This window comes from Barbus barbus (assembly GCF_936440315.1).
Source record: "Barbus barbus genome assembly, chromosome: 22".
In the NCBI taxonomy this organism is placed as follows: Eukaryota; Metazoa; Chordata; class Actinopteri; order Cypriniformes; family Cyprinidae; genus Barbus; species Barbus barbus.
In genome coordinates, this window is record NC_136750.1 from 24148943 (window position 1) to 24168617 (window position 19675).

The following is a 19675-nucleotide window of genomic DNA, read 5'->3' on the forward strand; positions in this document are numbered from 1 at the left end:
GAGCTACCATTAAGATGTGTATACAGTACTTGGATATGTTTTATATGGATATGTAATGTGACAGCAGTTTCAAAAGTAAAAGAAAATACACAACTCACCTCTCTGAATTCCTGCACCAGGGCGCTGAGACGTTCGCCCTCCGCTTGGGCGTTGGAGGCCACAGAGCTGCTCACGTTGAGCTGGCTTTGAAGGTCCACCAGACATCCCATGTAATAGGCCTCTTTGGAGGCAGATTCCCGTAGCAGCGTCTCTTCGTTTGTCTCACCATCCTCGGCGACTTTACGCTGGTTGGTGTACACCTGACCAAATGCCTAGAAATTAATGACAGAGAGAGAAAAATATTTTGTGTTCAACAGAAGAAAGAAACTCACACAGGTTTGAAACAACTTGAGAGTGAGTAAATGATGACAGGTTTTTGGATGAACTATCCCTTTAAGTATACTGAGCCTGTGCATATTTTAACATTGCATAACAACACACTAATTTATTACGAAAGATCAAGCAATTAACACATTGATGGATATGTGCCATTAGCAAGTGTCAAGAACAATTAAATGATTCACATGAATAGACTAATATGCTAAATGACAGCAAACGAACAAAATCAATGTGATCTGATATGACAAAGCGACAAGGCATTAAAATACAACATATTTGATGTTGCTCAGATTTGATTGAGCTCTCACCATGAAAAATTCAACAACAAGGTGTGTATTAGATGCCATATATGTGATGTGTTTGTTAATGTAAGTCTAATGTATTTTGAATTTAAATCACACTTCCGCACACATTTCAGCAAAACTGAACCACCTTTTCACTCTCAACACCTGCCCAGGCAAAGTGCTGCATGCACTTCAAGGTAACTGAGATAATATTTCAGCTGCTCACTCGGATCAATAGAAACACTGTTCCGATTCCCCTGACACAGGTTTTCACACCATGCAGATCCGACGTTTCATGACTTAAGCATCCTGTCTTGATTGGAAGATGACAGTAGATGGTAAACAGGAAGGAGCGATGAGCCAGAGTTAACATTCTGACCTGCTCTGAAAAGTTATCACAAGGCTAATCAGTATGCTTTAGTGACACTACATGTACACTATTGCACATGTGCATTATGGTGCATTTTAAGCAATAAGTCAGTAAAGCAATAATGACTGGTGCAGGTTTTATGGTGTCTCTGAGATGCCCACAATACCTGAGCCATTATGAGAGAAGCATATCTGGGATGTGTACCAGCAGAGACCGCCCATCTGAAGAGAAAATCAATTAAAGACGCACTAAAAAGTGGAAGAGATGTGTATATGGATGTGGGGAAAAAATCAATAGGAGTACCGGTAGATGGCACCTTACAGCAAATCTGACTGAAGAGTGAAGGTGGTTAAAAAGTTGCTGACGTGGAAACAGAAAATGTCAAATACTGGAATGGCTTTCCAAGCACTGAATCATTTCCAGTCATACTGTGTCTTAAGAAAGAAAGATTTTTAAATAAATACAATATTTCAAAACAAAAGGTTGCTTGGGTAAATGCAAAAATGGATTTACATGTAAAGATATTTACACATATTTCAAAATAAAACAAAACAATATTCTATAAAAATAAAATAAAATAAAATGTATGACAGTAATGAGAATGTAGTTTTTATTTGTGATGAAAATGTCAGTAGTATGCAAAAAATTGTAATGGTCCAAAAATCCCTTGCATAAATAAATGAATGCACAATAATATATTATTTATCATATCAACAGTAACTGTTTAGTTTTATGTGCAGTTATTACCCATGTATATGAGTGTAAACACAACAGATTGCTTTTTAGTGCCTATAGTGGACAAGAGTATATTGTCTGTTGTGACCACAGGACATTCATCATACTTGCTCACTTCATGAACATGAACAATGAGGATATTGCTACTACATTAATTTTTTATTAATGTCAGGAACTTGATTTACGATGCACTTTGCAGTATATTTGATCCAATTCTCAAGTTCTACTTAATAATCAGGTTTCAGTGGTTAACAGGCCACTGCCACAAGGACCAGCAGTTCAGTATACTTCTTAGACAAAAGCTACTGCACGGCTTCTGAAGACTAGTCGATAAAAGTCCTTTCAATCATTTTTGGGTGTACTAACCCTTTAACACGCATTTTTTTTCTTTCCTTTTGATTGCTGAACTCTGGGGAGAAGGCACAAAAGCGAATGGATACGCCGCTTTGATTAATTCAGTGACAGAAGTGTGAATAAGCTCTCATTGTGATTTAAAATGAGGGCCTGTCAATGTCCCAGAATCCCTGCTGAAGGCCCTCTGCCTCCCAGCTGCGCTCTGAGAGAGAACAAGAGAGAGATGTATGGACTCACGTATCGGACGTTGCTGTGACCACAGAGACTAGATCTTTGCTGTATAATGTAGGAGGCAGATGGTTTGTGGAGGAAGCGTGTCCATAATGCCGACTTTCTCCATCTGGTTCCTGTTATTTAGAGCAGGCAGTCACTCTACGATGCCCACTCAATAATCAGTCTAACTAGTTTCTGAATGGTAATTTTGTGAGGCTGATGGCATAGTCAAAATTTTGGAAGATTTTGAGCACAGTCTCTCTTGGGTGAAGCTCAGAAAAGACGTCAGAGCCATATTTCTTTCAAAATAAAAAACATTTATACAAAATAATGTAAAACAAAATTGTATTATATATTTTTTGTGTTTAATACATCTTTTTCTAGTGTTTTATATTTATGTTTCACTAAAAAATATAATACAATAAAAAAAACATTATTTTGTATAAATGCTTATACATGTATATGTATGATGAATTTTTTTATAAAATAGTCAAACAAATAAGTAAACAGAAATAAACTATTAAACTAAATATAGCATCTTATTTTTGTTTAATTATATTTTTCATTATACTTAAAAATGTATTTTTATTTTATAATTATATTTATATTACAATTATGCAATATGTTTAATATTTATATCACACACACACACACATACACATATATAAACACTTTATTTTTATTATAGAAAATGTGACATAAAATATAAATATGATATTAAATTATGAAATTGATGGGAATTTTTTTTTATAAAATAGTAGACCAATATAAAATATAATTCTTACACATCTTACTATCTCCTGCATATTGCAAGCATCACTGTGACTGTGTCTGCGAACAGATAGTATGTTTTACATTGGCTGCAACAACAGGAAGTATCTGAAAGCACAAGTGTCAACAGCAACAGCTGCGATAACATTAAACACCATACTGTGCAAACATTTATGTGAATTCGGCTCTTTCACATGAACATACGTGTGTATAGGAAACAGAAAGAAAAAAGAGAAAGAGAGTGCTCACTCAGAGCAGACATCAGTCAGGGCTGTCAGTGATTTGTTCCAGACAGTCGCGGTGGCAGCGCCTGCGTGTCTGTGACAGCAGGGCAGGAGTCTGTTCTGTACCGCTGCCAGCACAACCCAGAAAATCCTTGTTATTCCCATAACTGGGCTGCAGTCAAACCTTGCTTCGTCTGTCTCATTCATTCAAGGGTATTGGCGGTTAATATGCATCTTGCATCAGCAATATGCTATGGTATCAGTTCAGTTCGCAAGATATTTCAAAATTACTATATATATATACGAGTAAAACTTATTGATCCAAGTATGCTGACAATATTTAACTGCATACAAGAAACCTTGGAAAGAGAGAGAATAATTGGCACAACAAATTTCTGCACACTCCTAACAAAGCTCCTCACGACTCCACCAAAGATTATGCAAGCAAAAATGAATCCTAACATAAATCACACACTGATTTGAACCCTGACATCAGCACATATTGCCAAAACAATGTTTTATGCAAAGTTATAAGCAAAAGCGAGCTCGTCACATTCATTTTGACTGATGCATTTAGTAGTTATAGTGTACATAGTACATATTTCAGATAAGTTGTAGAGTATGTGGGTGTAAACTGACTTTTGCTGCATGAAATCTGCCAAGAAAATATCACATAACTTTCAGTTTATGTAAGTAAAGTAAAGATCATGTTCCATGAAGATATTTTGTAAATTTCTTAAAATTTTATTTCGTACACTCTTTCTATTTCCTCATTATTAATTGTTAGTTTCACTTTATTGTTACTTTGTCAATTACTAAATATTATAAACTTTGTTTTACTTCAATTCTGTGAAAATCTGTTATCATCAAACCATTTTTTGAAAACCCTCAATTCTATTTCCACTGTATTCAGAAGCTGTTCCAAACTTTTCCCAGAACAATATAAATTAGTATCATCAGCAAACAAAACCTTTTTTTAATACTTTAGACACTTTACAAATATCATTTATGTACAGTACAAACAACTTAGGGCCTAGCACCGAACCTTGCGGCACACCACAAGTAACTTTCATTAAATCTGATTTAACATTATTAATTTGTACAAATTGTAATAATTTGTAACTTTTTATCCAAGCAAAAGCTTTTCCCTCCTTACCATAAATATCAAAACTATTAGTAATATACATTGATAAGGACTTAATTTGGACAACTTTAAAGGCGATTTTCTCTGTATTTAGATTTTTTTGCACCCTCATATTCCAGATTTTCAAATAGTTGTATCTCAGCCAAATATTGTCCGATCCTAAAAAACCATACATCAATGGAAAGCTTATTTATTCTCGTAGCGTCGCAAAACTGAAGTTGAGCCACTGATGTCACATGGACTGTTTTAACGATGTATTTACTACGTTTCTGAACCTGGGATCATTTCAGTTGTGTTGCTGTCTATGGAGGGCCAGATAGTTCTCTGATTTAATTAAAAATATCTTAATTTTTGTTCCGAAGATGAACGAAGGTCTTACGGGTTTGGAACGAAATGAAGGTGAGTAATTTTTTAATAATAATAATAATTTTATTCTGGTTCTCACAAACAAATTTTCACAAAATAAATTAAATACATTGTTACCGAAAAAGGAGTAGGCAGAAGCCTTGCTTATTATGCCTACCCTTCATACATAATTAACTGAATGGGCGACACTTTTCACTAAGTTAATTAACACAAAATATATATACAATATAACAAAATATTATATAACATACAAAATACAATATAACAAAAACATTTCCCAAAATGTACAAACATAATTCAAAACAAACAAAAATAAACACTTTTTTAAACAATACAACCACAATTTATTTATACTGAGTCATATAATTATTTTTCACCTTGTTTTTATACATTTTCTTAAATAAGCAAAGTGAATAACATACTTTTAGTTCCTTATCACATTTATTCCATAGATTTACCCCTTTAACAGATAAACACCTACTTTTTGCATTAGTTCTTGCCCTTACTTTTTTGAACATATACAATCCTCTTAAATTATACTGACTTTCTCTTATTTTGAACAACCTCTGAATACAATTTGGAAGTAAATTATTATAAACTTTGTACATTTACTGTAAAGTATATAGATCAACTAAATCGAGAAATTTTAATGCATGTAAATGAATAAACAATTTATTTGTTGGTTCGTAATAATCAACCTTTTTAACAATCCTAATAGCTTTATTTTGCAACTTATATATTGAATTTAAGTTGGTTTTATATGTGTGACCCCACACCTCCACACAATAAGTAATGTATGTAACTATGAGCGCACAATACAATATATATATAGCATCATAAGCACTATTAGGATATTTACTTGCATAAACTTCGCTCCAATTTTGATTCTTTAAGTCCTCACTGAGAGCTATATTAATACACTCATACAGAATATATTTGGAAATATTTACATATATTTACATGTATATATTTATATTTATATAATTTATATTATATATAAATATATTTGATATACAAATATAAGATATTTTTCTTAAAAATATACATGCATGTGTGTGTATTTATATACGTATACATAATAAATATACACAGTACACACATATATAATGTAAACTAATTTTTCTACTGAGTAAAAAAAGTTTAAATCAGATAATTCTCTGACAGATTATCTATTTTTCATGATCTCAACACACAAATGTATGCTATATACAGAGCCAGAGGAATTGAGAAAACAATTGTTCAACTCTAGTCTCACCTTCATCTGTATCTTTTAATTTAACACATTTGTCTGAATTACCTCAAGGCAAAGTCCTAGAGAAAAAGACACAAGAGGGCTTGTGGTCATGCTGCCAGTTCACAGATTCATCATCATGACTCAGACAGAGAGTGTGTGAGAGTTTCACAGGCTTCCTGTAAGTGTGCAGAAATAGGCTATAGATGGAACTAGACACATTAGCAAGCCAGCATTATGGAGTCTCACAGCACAGTATATGTGCAACGGAGTCACATAGAAAACAGTAAGCTTAACTAGTAAAAGCTTTGCAGTGAAGCCTCATAAAACAAAATAACCAATTGCACTGATATGCAATGCTTGACAAATCCAGCATTATTATTATGACAACAGAACAAATAATTTAATTTAATTGGCTTCAGTACTGGCCAACATTATGAGTAATGAGCACAAACAGTAGCTACAGTTCACAACCTGTGTGATGCTACACCTGGAGCTTGTTGAGTTTTGGTGGGGTTTTCATCCCACACGCAAGGTCATTTCCTGTTATTGTTTTTTTATCAGGTACCTCCAGGGTCCATTTTGAGGTTTTAACAATGTGTGGAGAAAAACAGGAGAACCAGGGAGGTTCTCAGAGTCTCAGGAGGCTTATGCATGCAGGGTGGAGTTTGGCTAGACTGCTTTCCTCAGCAATGAGAGAAACCAAACAATACAATCTTCATTCCAGAACACCATAGACCTGCATAGATGTCCACAGATTAGTGCTGATTTGGTGCTGGTCTAGCAGGTGGACCAACATAGAAAACAACAACACTGAAGCTGCTGACCAGTTTGAACTCTCTATTTAAGCTGGGTGACCAAGAAAGTGCTGGTTAAGCTAGTTAACAAGTCTATTGGGGATACCAACATATTTTTGGTATTTTCAGTGAGTTAGCGTGATTAGTTATAAATAAAAGATGCTCAGATGCAACATAATAAATATGCTTTTCAAAAGTTTGGGGTTGGGAGGACTTTTTAATGTCTTTGTCTCTTTTGCTTACCAAGGTTGCATATATTTGCTAAAAATAATCAGCAATATTGTGAAATATTATTATAAAACAAAATAGCTGTTTTCTGTTTTGTTATGTCATTTATTCCTGTGATGTCAAAGCTGAATTTTTAGCATCATTACGCCAATCTTCAGTGTCACATGATCCTTTAGAAATCATTACAGTATGCTTTTGGTGCTCCAGAAACAATGAAATAGAAATCATTTGTAACATTATACATGTCTTTACCATCACTTTGAATCATTTAATGCATCCTTGCTGAATAGCAGTATTAATTTCTTACAGAAAAACTAAACTACTGACCCCAAACTGTTGAACAATATTACATCAAATGAAATGACATAAAATAAAAAATGTATTTTATATAAAATTGTTTTTTATTTGATCAAAACTACAAATTATTTGATTCAAGTCAACAATATTTAACTACTCCTAATGAAGCATCTAAAACATTGGTCTTTTTTAGCAAGAACATTTCATGTCATGCTCATATACTACATAATATTATTTTGTGGAAAATTAGATGTTAGCTATTTGTATGGCACATCATACAGACACACTAAACTACCACTTCCTGGTAAGTGTGTTTATAAAGTCAAAGAGAGGAGGAGGATATACTAAACTTCTTCAGTCTGGAGGAAACTGATTTCTTTCAATGTATAGAGAGTCATTCTCATTTATAGGTGGTGTGAGAGGACGCTGGCGCAATGTGGTTGCCGCTTCTCCATCAGTGCATTAAATTAATTGTTTCTATGTTTAATGTGTTTTTGATTCTGATGTTGGATTGGCTGATGTTTCTCGAGTGGTGACCTTGCAGGCTCTTGACGCTTGGATTTTTACCTATTCGTCTTTTGGCATATAGCCTACCCGCTGCTAATATGCGGCCTTCCTGGATTTTACTTGTTTTAGTTCTGGTTTTATTTTGAGTTTACGGCAAGATTTACTTTGATCACCCGGACTTCATCATGCTAAAATACTCTGCTCCAGAACTTTTTCAGTTTGATCACTCTGCGCCTCCTGCTACATGTGTTCTGGATACACTGCGCTTGTTCCATCTCCTTCGCTGGCCAAAATACGTTCATCGAGGCTCCCGCCGGAATTTGCAAGCAAGCGGTGCCGGTATAAGGTCAGTTTGGACTCAGAGGCGCTTGGATTGTCGCCATCTATCTCCGCGTCGTGTTTGTTCTGTGAAATTCTCCTACCTTCAGAAGTCTACTGCATCTAGTGGAGGTGTCCACCTTGACACAATCAGGTTTGCGCATCTAAACGCTCGCTCTATAAACAACAAAGCGGCTTCAATTTGTGACATTGTTGTGGACAAAGAAGACTTTTTCTGCCTTTGTGAAACATGGCATCAGACAAATGACTATCTTATTCTAGATATATGTGCTCCTGCTGGTTACACCTATATAGACTGGCCGCGTTCCATCGGTAGAGGTGGCGGTCTTGCTGTCATTTATCGATCTGATGTTGCTTTAACTGAAGTCTCATTGCCTTGTTTTTCATAATTTGAATGCTTGGCATTTAAATCGAATGGTCTCTCACCAGTTTTGGTGTTAAATATTTATCGTTCTCCCAAACCTAACTCTGTGTTTTTCTTAGAATTTACTGAGTTTCTGACGCTTGCCAATGCAATCTGTCCAGTTGTTCTCTTAACTGGTGATTTAAACATTCATGTTGATAACGTGGATTGCACTAACACAGTGAGCTTTATGGACATTTTAGAATGTTTTAACCTCACTTAGTATGTTAACTTTCCAACGCATAAACACGGTCACACATTAGATCTGGTTTGCACTGTAGGAGTAATCATTAAACAACTTGATTATACTGATGTATGTATAAGTGACCACAATCTTCTCACGTTCTATCTGATTCCTCCTTCCCTGCAGACTGTGAAAGAGCGTGTTATCTGTTTTAGGAAAATCTGTGATATTGATCTTGACCATCTTAGTCTTACTATTGGTGACTTACCGGTTGTGGCCTCTGTTGACCAGTATAACGCTGTTTTTACTTGTATTCTGGATGAATTTTGAAAAAACGTGTTATTTCTTTCAAGAGATCAGCTCCATGGTATACATCTGAGTTACGTCGAATGACGTAATGACGTATTCTACAATTATTAGTAGTGACATCTCTAATCCCAGAGTCCTGTTTAGAACAGTCAACAATCTTATTAAACCTTCTAGTAACATTAACTGTTCCACTACCGAGCAGTGTAACGAGTTTCTCAATTACTTTTCATCTAAAATTGACAATATCTATAGTTCTATTGCCTGTGATCATGTGTCTGAATTTGTTGAGTTGCATCCTCAAAATCTCTCTGATCATGTTCTCTCAAGTTTTAAGGTTGTTGATTTTGATTTCATTTCTAAACTTTTGTCAATGAATTCAACTACTTACTACGTATATTGGATCCTTTCCCTACTACTGTATTGAAAAACTGTTTGTCTGTTATTGTACCCCACATTACTGCTATTGTCAATGCCTCACTCAGTGAAGGGATTGTTTCACCTGCTTTAAAAATGGCAGCAGTTACACCGATTCTAAAAAAGCCTGGGAGTGATATCGCTGTGATGTCCAATTATCGGCCAATTTCTAATTTACCATTCCTGGCAAAAGTCCTTGAGCGAGTGGTTGTTAGCCAACTCCAAACTCATCTTTACACAAACAGCCTACTGGAGCCTTTTTCAATCTGGTTCAATCTGGTTTAGGTCTGGACACAGCACGGAGACTGCTTTAGTTAGGGTCTTAAATGACCTTCTTATTATAGTCGATTCTGGGGCTTGTGGCATTTTGTTCTGTTAGATCTTAGTGCTGCATTCGATACGATATGTCACAGCTTATTATTGGACAGACTACATAGATGGATTGGTCTTTCTGGAACTGTGTTGAACTGGTTTAAATCGTATCTTTCACAACATTCTCAGTTTGTTTACCTGGGTACTAACAGATCTCAAACTTTGTGTAAGGGGGTCCCTCAGGGGTCAGTTCTGGGTCCTGTTTTATTTAATGTTTACATGCTACCTCTTGGGCAGATTATTCAGAAGTACGGCCTGGGTTATCATTGTTATGCAGACGACACCCAGATTTATTTTAGCACTCAGCCTGATTCCACTACGTCCTCTTTGACTCTTTCTGCCTGTTTGCTGGAAATCAAGGCATGGATGAAACACAACTTTCTAAAGCTAAATGGTTCTAAAACTGAAATTGTATTAATTGGCACTCCATCTAATGTTAATAAGTGCAGTAATTTTAAACTTTAGTTGACAATACTCAAATATCTCCTCATGACCAGGTGCGTAATTTAGGCGTGATTTTTGATGCTCAGCAGACTTTTAATTCTCATTTCAAAAACATAACTAAAGTTGATTTTTTCCATCTTCGTAACATTGCTCGGTTTCTTTCCAGGCCTGATGCTGAGAGGCTTATTCATGCCTTCATCACATCACGGCTCAATTATTGTAATTCTCTCTTTGGGGGTTTACCAGCAAGTTCTGTTAAAAGATTACAATATATACAAAACTCAGCTGCGTGAGTTTTGACTTATACATCTGCACGCCATCACATTACCCCAGTGCTCCAGCAACTTGGGCTGGCTCCAGATTACATATGTGATTTGGTCACTCTTTCTACTCCTTCTCGCTCTCTTCGCTCTGCTGGTTGTCTCTCCTTGTATCAGCCTCGTTGTAAATTAAAAACCATGGGGGGAGCGCTTTTTCTTATAATGGGCCTAAGCTATGGAACGCATTACCTGCGTTCATTAAGAATGCTGCTTCCTTGGATTGTTTTAAGAAACTTCTTAAGACGCATCTTTTTAGTAAAGCTTTTAATTTGTGGTTATTTACTGTGATTTTATTTTGATATTATGTAGTTTTGGTTGATTTGTTATTTTGTTTGTACATGTTGTAGCGCTTTGAGTTTAAGAAAGGCGCATTACAAATAAAATGTATTATTATTATTATTATTCAGCTACACACATCTGCAGCAATGCAGCACTTCTTCTTTACTGCAACACATGTTCAGCTGACAGGGGAATGCAGGGTGAGAATAATATAAGACTGTATTACTCGAAATCACCTTTGGGGCAGAAGATGCTTGGGAATTAGGAGCCCGGAGCAAGAAAAGAGGCTTTTCTTCTTCATTACACCTTGTTGAAAGAGATTTGATTCTGTTTGAAATTGAAATTCACAGCATGCACGCACCAAAACAGACTATGAAAACAGCTTCATCTTTAGTTGAACAGAGCCACTTAAATTGCTTATTTTGAGTAAGCATTAATGCACATCAGCACTGCGCGCAGCCAGTTGATGTGAAAATTATCTGCAACTTGAACAGCGGTTCACTTCAATGATAAATGCGTAACTCATCGTACTAATACATCATTAAATAGTCAACAATGAATTTACTGCACCTCACAAGGCACTGTAAACCAGTCCATTCATAACAGTGAAAAAGATATGATTGGATTTTATATGGTATTGCTCTCGCTGTCTCTTCTTCTTTGTCTCTTTTTTGGAGTGCCGTCGGTCATAAGCACAGGCTAGGCCAGGTCTGGAGTATTTTAGGGCAGTAAATTGCCCCGTATAGAGAGATTGTATTCCAGTCCTTTGCCTCAAGCATCTTATACAACATCACTTATTAGACATCCTTAGAGAGCGAGCGTCCTACATACATGCTGGGAAGGGAACTGAGACTGGGCAGGGGTCCCGTTTAATTAGCACACAGGTCAGGAGCCATGGGCCACTACCACCTGAACACAAACACTGAAGGACAGGGAACTGTGCCACTGGGCATCATCTTAACAGGATGTAATGGATGCTGAGTCTGCTTTTAACATGCTAGCATGGAAATAAATTGGTGGTGGGGATATTAGATTTAGCGGAGGATTATATTGATATAATCATACGCGTCTGATGTCTAACATTGTGTCTACAATGTAAGTGTCAGAGGTGCAAGTTGTCTTAGAATGTTTGTATACCTCAAATTAAAGAAATTAAAATGAAAATCAATTTTCTTAAATTATAACAAAATGGACTATTTTATATAAACAGAAATAGACTTCTAAAAAATGGGATGTTTTAAAATGTTGGCATGAACAGTTGTATTTTAGGAAAGCAGATCCAAATCAATTGATTCCCACATATAATAGGTATATATTTATTAAATATATAAATGATATGGCTCAAAATATGCAAATATTGATCAAATCTTAATTGGAAAATTAAACAACATTTTATTAAACTTTTATTATTGCCTTAATCTTTTAAACAACCGAGAAGACTGTGATCAAACTACATTTATAAAAATCGCCTGTCAAGTTCTTGAATCTATGTATCAGCATATGAGAGTGTATTGTGCATGTTTTTTTTGACAGATATCATTGCTGAAATATTCAAGTGATGTGGATTTGAAAACAGATGGATCATGAGGTAATAATTATTTATTCTTAGCCTGCAAGTATTCAGTAAAGTGATTGATGCTCATGTTATGTTGCTCTTTTTAGTTCTAATATTCTAAATCTAAGTTTTTAACATGATAATGTGCATGGGGTATTATTACACACACACACACATATATATAAAGATAGCAATACTAAGTAGAGATACTTGTAAAAAATACTCTACAAAGAGAGAGAGAAGTACAGGAAATGTGCTGATAACCGTGATACAGTCCATAAGGCAGCAAATGGATGTGTCACACTTAGAGGGAGAACAAATGAGAGATATAGAGTCTATAGTCTACAATTGGCTGAAACAGTCATAACCGCTCTGTAAGAGCAGAGTACAGACTTTATTCATTTCATTGTCAGAGCCCACAGTTTCTTTTACTGCAGCCAGTGAAGTTGCAGTCTAGAAAGCTGAAGTAAAGCAACAATCAATACACATACCCCTGGGTAAAGCAGACGGGCTCTTTCCCAAAGTCTCATTGCAGCAGAAATAAACAGTGAAAAACTGTGCAGGGTTCTAGGCAGTTTCTGCACTGAGAGATGTAAAAGGTACAGGCCTGAATCCACACCAGTTCTGTAGAACCACTGCTGTTTGATATTTTCAGATCCACCCAGAACTCTGAAAATCACCGGAGACAGCAAAGCAGCAAAATTAACTTACATCTTACACAGTCAAGCTTTCTAGCCTTACAAAGTTTACTCCATTGATCACAAGATTGTACAGACATACATATTGATTGCTTTGCAACACTTTACCTGACCTGCAGAGGACAGCACTGTTTTTACATGACACTTTTTAAACAACAGTTCCTTGATTGTCTATTGTTGTTGTTTTCACCTTTATTTTCAGTTATTTTTGCTGGCAGGCTGCAGATTCTTATTTGGTTAGTTCTTAATTGTGGCCCGACGGCCCAAATATGAGTGTTGCCAACCAAGTCGATGCATCAATTTGTGTCAATTAGACTCAATTCCAGCAGGGACTTAGGGAATTGTTGCTTGGTGGTTGTTATGCGGCTTTCTTACCGGCCCAAGTCAAAAGACCCAATCCATAATTCATCCTTCATCATGCAAAAAACATTACCAAACAACCAGATGCATAATTAGAGGTATCATTATGTGCCACCAAAGTTTATATTCATAGGGTCCTGTGGTTTTAGTGAGGCAGAAAACACAGATGGAATGATGGAATCCTGTCATACACACAGAAGCTCAAAGGTCTTCAGAACAACTGTGAACATAAAATTATGACAGATATATATCAATATTGTACAGTATAATGTATACTTCTTATAGTAGTAATAATAATATTAATAATACATTTAGAATAAAATAATTCCTTGCATGTTTTAATTTTAACAGTAATACTCTATTGTGCAGCACTTTGAATGCTTTGAATGGTAAAAGGAATTGTTACATTTTCAATTGATTATGTTTGAAAACATGAATTAAAATAGATTAAAATATTTCATGCATTCATTTGATTATCATTTTTTACTATTAATTTGTATTAAATCACAAATGCAGAAAAACTGGACAGACAATACAGAATTTCCATAAAAATAAATAAAGTCCTATAATAATAATAATAATAAATAAAAAAAATTAAAAAAAAAGATATTTATATAATTAAAGTTTCATGAATTAAATTGAATAGACTTTTTGAATTATAAAAAAAAATCTGGAAAAATTAAAACGGAAAACATAGAATTTGAGGAAAAATAAAAGAGATTTCATAGGGCCCTAAAAAAAATATTTTTGTTGAATTTTCAATAAATTGTTCTTAAATTGTATATACTGTATTTCATGATTTAAAATAATTGTATGCGCTTTTTGATTACTAGAACATTTATCCAGAAAAATTACAATTGAAAAAAAAAAAAAAAAAGAATTTGAGAAGAAATAAAACAGATTTCATAGGGCCCCATATTTACAGCTTTTATCTAAATCCTTAATCCTAAGAATGAGCGATGAAATAGTGATGCTCCCCTATAAGTATATAATTAATTAGGCCTTCTCTCTGTAGTAACACTGAAAATGCTGTTTATTGGTATTAATTTGGAGTGTGGTGCGGGCTCACAATGCAAAAATAATTTGCATCAGAGACTAAAATCAATATCTCTGACCACTGGGGAATCTTGAGAGATGAGGTCCTTTGTGCCAAGAGGTTAGACTATGGGGGATGGGCAGAAAAACTAGGACCTGTACAACCCATCTTTATCGATCAGCTTCTTGAACCCCTGCTGATGTTGTGAGGGGGAGGCAGGCAGGAGTCCTACGAGGCTTCCTTTCTACTGCATCCTTCTCTCTGTCTCTTACGACATCACTTTCCCTTTTCTTTCTCAGTCTAGGACAGGCAGATTTATGACTCCATATGGATGACCTAGAAATGCTCTATGCCCTTTTGTGAGTATTTAAAAGAGGCCCAACAGTTACTAAGGACGAGACTCTAGATTTCATCAGAGTTCCTACCATATTTCCACCCTACCTTACACAGTACTACTTACACTCTTACTTTGTTTACTGCCAAGTTATGAAGCTCAAAGAGTAAAGCAAAGTGCCAGCAACACCAAGGTCATGGGTTTGAACTTGAATGCTTTGCTAAAAGTATAAATGCACAGGTATAGCCTAGAACACTTTGACCCATTTGTACCAACTGTAAAGACCAAACCAGTGTAACAGCTTAGATATGAGATGTTCAGCATCTTCCAAAAATCATAAAGATTTTCCTGTCTTATCACTGTAGATCAAGTCACATCAAGAGCATTTCAGTGGAAACAGAACTGTAGGGCATTACTGTTCAAGTAGACACACCCTCCATTTATAACCATAAAACACTCAACAGTCTATTTCCTCCGTTTCCTGAGGGACCGAAAAACATTTTGAGCTCTATTTGCTGTTTACCACAAATAGATTAAAAAACAAATGCATAACAGTGAATCATTTACTCATTTAGTTAACTGCTGATTTATTCTTTGTAACAAGTAAACAAAAAGAGAAAATTCTGTCATAATTTACTCACCCTCATGTTGTTCAAAAAGACTTTTTGTCTCTTTTTTTTTTAAAAAAGGGTGTTTTTCTAATATTTGTTTTGGACCCCATTGACTTTCATTATATGAACAAAACAGTTCAAACATTTAAAATATCTTCTGTGTTCTGCAGAAACAAGACAGTCTTACAGGTTTGGAAGGACATGTCCTTTTAAGCTTGGTTTTGGGTTAATACCATTGTAGTATTTCCTTTTTGGCAACATTTAATAAACTAATGGCATTGACCTGTTTTCCAATGGCCAAATTCTAACAATTACCTCATTCTTCATGTTCCATTTAACAAGATTAACAATGGATTGATGAATTCTAATAACAATTCCGACTTTATAAATGGAACAACTTACCAACACAGAAATGTGTGCTAACTAATATATTCACCATAGAAATCAAACATACCCACAGTTATGCTTAACACACAACACTGTACTGGGATATATTATACAACTTCTAAATACAAACAAAAAGGTGTGTATACGGTGAAGGCGTCTCTTAAAAAGATTTCATATGGCATTTCCTTCCTCTTGCACATTCAGGAAATCTGATTTGCAAGTAAATTCTGGCAAAACTCTCCAAGGAATTGAGCTGGGAGCCCAAGGCAAATAGTGCAGTGCGGTCTTTCACATTCTGTTTAACATTCATCAGAATAAAGGAGAAATGTAGACAGATAAGGAGAAAAGAGAACAAATACAGCAAGCCAGTCCTTGAGAGGAAATATCACCTCCAGGACTCGTGCCCTTCACGAGACTATCAGCCGCAGACAGACTCCATAACAAACAGCACAGATGCTTTGAACATAAACAGAGATACAGATACTATCCGAAAGGCAAGCAGCAAAACAGATGTGTATTATTGATTGTACTCTGAATGTTTGAAGATAAATCAACTGCCTGCACTGTCTGTACTTAAAGGTTTTCTAAATAAACATGAAATATGCATTTCTAATTTTTCTGAAATTAAATCTGAAAAGATTAAATACAATATACTGCATTGCAAATAACTAACAGATGCTGCACAGTTCTATGCAATTCCAAACTAATTGATACAATGAAAGCAAATTATGTCACACTGACCCCAATTTTTGGGCTGGCTTTGAACGTCGAGCTATATCATAGAGTTAATTAAAGACAAGCCCACAAGGTAGACTGCCTGATCTAGGGGGATCTGCCATGAAAAAGTGCAATTACTGACACGATTTCATGACAATTATTTACTGCAAATGACTCACTGCTGTCTGTGAACTATAAAAGTCTGAGATAAGCATTCATACATATTGTGAAGCTAAACAAAGACCCATTAGTCACAGTCTTTGGCCTTCTAGTGTGCTTTACTTCAGGAGAATTTAGGGGTCATTAGGGAACACATGGGCAATCGTAAAATAATTAAGACACATTCTTTGAAATAAGACTTTGAAAAATGGTCCAAGTAACATTAAATCATATTTGTACGTGTCATTTCTCGTTAATATATTGTTTAAAAGTATTATTTAAAAGTATTAATATTTTTATTCAGTAGTGTTTATTCTAGTTTAAATAAATGCTTTCAGGAATTTTCAATTAATCAAAAAAATCCTTAAAAAATGTACATAAGAATAAAAAAATGTGATAATAATTAAAGTTTCTTGAGCATATTAGAATGATTTTTAAAGGATCATGTGACACTAAAGACCAGAGTAATGGCTGCTGAAAATACAGCTTTGCCATCACAGGTATAAATTATATTTTAAAACAAATAAAAATAGAAAACAGTTATTTTAAATTGTAACAGTGTTTCAAAATATTACTGTTTTTATTGTCATTTTAATAAATAAATGCAGCCTTGGTGAGTATAAGAGACTTTAAAAACATTAAAACCTTCCGGGCCTCAAACTTTTGCATGGTAGTGTGGCTTAATACAAACACCCACCAGTTATGACATATTATGAGGAACTTTCAGATTTATCAATTCAACATGCTACCATACCCCTCTATGTCATCTTTAACACTGACCATCAACATTGATGGATAAATAAATGCAACCATGGTTCCTGGATCACTGCAGCAGTAAGAAAGTATCTCGTTCCATCTCTTTTAGTCTCATTTTCCACTGTCTTTCATCCCTATCTGTTCATCATTTCACGTCTCTAAAAGAGTCAATCTGTCCCAGATATGTTACACTGTGGTCGATCGAATACAGTAACAAAACAGCAACGGGTGTCCACTTTGGAAGGTTACTGTGTGCTCCATTTGACTCACCGTACTTATAATTTAGGATGTAAGGATGTTTTATGATGTTTTAAAAAATTTAAGTGTATTATAACAATACAAAAGATTCATACAAGCTTCACACATTACATGCATCTGAATAAACAAGCCAACATCTGCTTAGTTCTGTCTGAGTTTTAAACATACCAATAAACACACTGTAAAAAGAAATCCGTAAAATTTACGGTAAAAAAACAGCAGCTGTAGTTGCCGGAATTGCCGGAAGAACATTTTAGGTTTACGGTTTTATCTTAAATTTACAGTTAAATACCGTAATTTCATTAACTGATATAGTGTTAATATACCAACCTATTGAAGTACTGAAATCTGTTTTGTACCTTTGAAATACACTGATAACCACCAAATGCAGGTGGTGATGAGAAAGTCACATGTTGACCCAAAGCCCATCACAAGCAGCTTTTAAATAATAACATATGTAGAAGGTGCACAGTGTCATTCACACAAGCACTAAACACCATCATGGTGAGACTTATTAAACTGAAATATGCAATAAACATTAATTTAATAACATTAGATGTAACATACAACCCTAATAAACATAATTGATAAGAAAAAACAAAACAAAATTTGAAATGCAACACAGAGAATTCTGGGAACGTCAGTTTACGTTTTTTCCCCTGTAAATTTTACAGGAACTTACCGTTAACCATTTTACAGGTTTTTACTGTAGCAATTTCACAGTTTTTTACCGTTAAAATCACAGACATTTTTTTTACAGTGCAGACAATAAAATGTAGCTTATATATGCAAAATTGAGTAAACATCTTGCTGACATTTAGACAGAGATGCACAGGGAGAAGACAAAAATTCCCAGCAGGGATGGACAATATGGGCCAACAGCCCAGAAAACTTCCTGACACGCCAAAGATGCTTCAGAAACCTGTGATCCCCACTTGAGCATGAATGAAACTCTATTTAATTTAACAATATGTGACCCTGGACCACAAAACCAGTCTTAAGTCACACGGGTATATTTGTAGCAATAATCAAAGATACATTGTATGAGTCAAAATTATCCATGAAGATATTCTGTAATTTTCCTACCGTAAATATATCAAAACTACATTTTTGATTAGTAATACGTTTGCTAAGGACTTCATTTGGACAACTTTAAAGGCGATTTTCTCAATATATAGATTTTTTTGCACCCTCAGATTCCAGATTTTCAAATAGTTGTATCTCGGCCAAATATTGTCCGATCCTAACAAACCATACATCAATGGAAAGTGCATTCATTCATCTTTCAGGTGTTGTATAAATCAAAATTTCAGAAAATTGACCCATATGACTGGTTTTGTGGTCCAGGGTCACATATTTTAAAATATACTTAAAAAACAGTACCATGAAAATACCATGGTACTGTTAGTGAAAGACAGGTTAAAATACATGAAATATTATACATGTATGCGTGTATAAATATACAAAATGAAATACATCTTCCTCATTTCTATAAATATTGTACACTTACACACATGCATAAGCACATAGGCCTACTGTATAGCAGACCACCCGAGCTGTGTTTACCTCCTGCAGCTGCTCTAGCTCCTGTTTGAGAGCCTCCTGCTCGGTCTCGAGCTCGGCGTACTGCTGCTTGAGCGTCTGGTTCTCCTCCAGCACCACCAGACCGCATTCCGCAGCCCGGATCTTCTCCCGGTTCGCCTCTGCGAGCTCTCGGGTCAGCCTCTCCACCTCGGCCCGGTAATGATCCACCGATTCCCCGCATCCTCCATCGGCTGCCATAGCCTCCGGTGTCCGGTCGGGTGTAATCTCTCAGAGAGGCGGAGGCTGAGGAGGAGATT

At 35.3% G+C, this 19675-nt stretch overlaps 1 protein-coding gene across 2 annotated transcripts in view; it reads right to left on the minus strand.

Annotated features, from left to right (window-relative positions):
- LOC306888046 (protein bicaudal D homolog 1-like) overlaps nt 1-19634 on the minus strand; it is a gene marked incomplete at its 5' end in the record, with an annotated part of 44937 nt that extends 25303 nt beyond the window's left edge. The window contains 2 exons of one of the 2 annotated variants that reach the window (XM_079446147.1): nt 99-311; nt 19401-19616. In XM_079446147.1, coding sequence (XP_079302273.1) covers nt 99-311; nt 19401-19616 — 429 coding nt within the window. Of the gene's footprint in view, nt 1-98; nt 312-19400 lie in introns of both variants that reach the window. The other variant, XM_079446146.1, reaches the window with a different exon arrangement.
- Between the last annotated feature and the right edge of the window lie 41 nt (nt 19635-19675).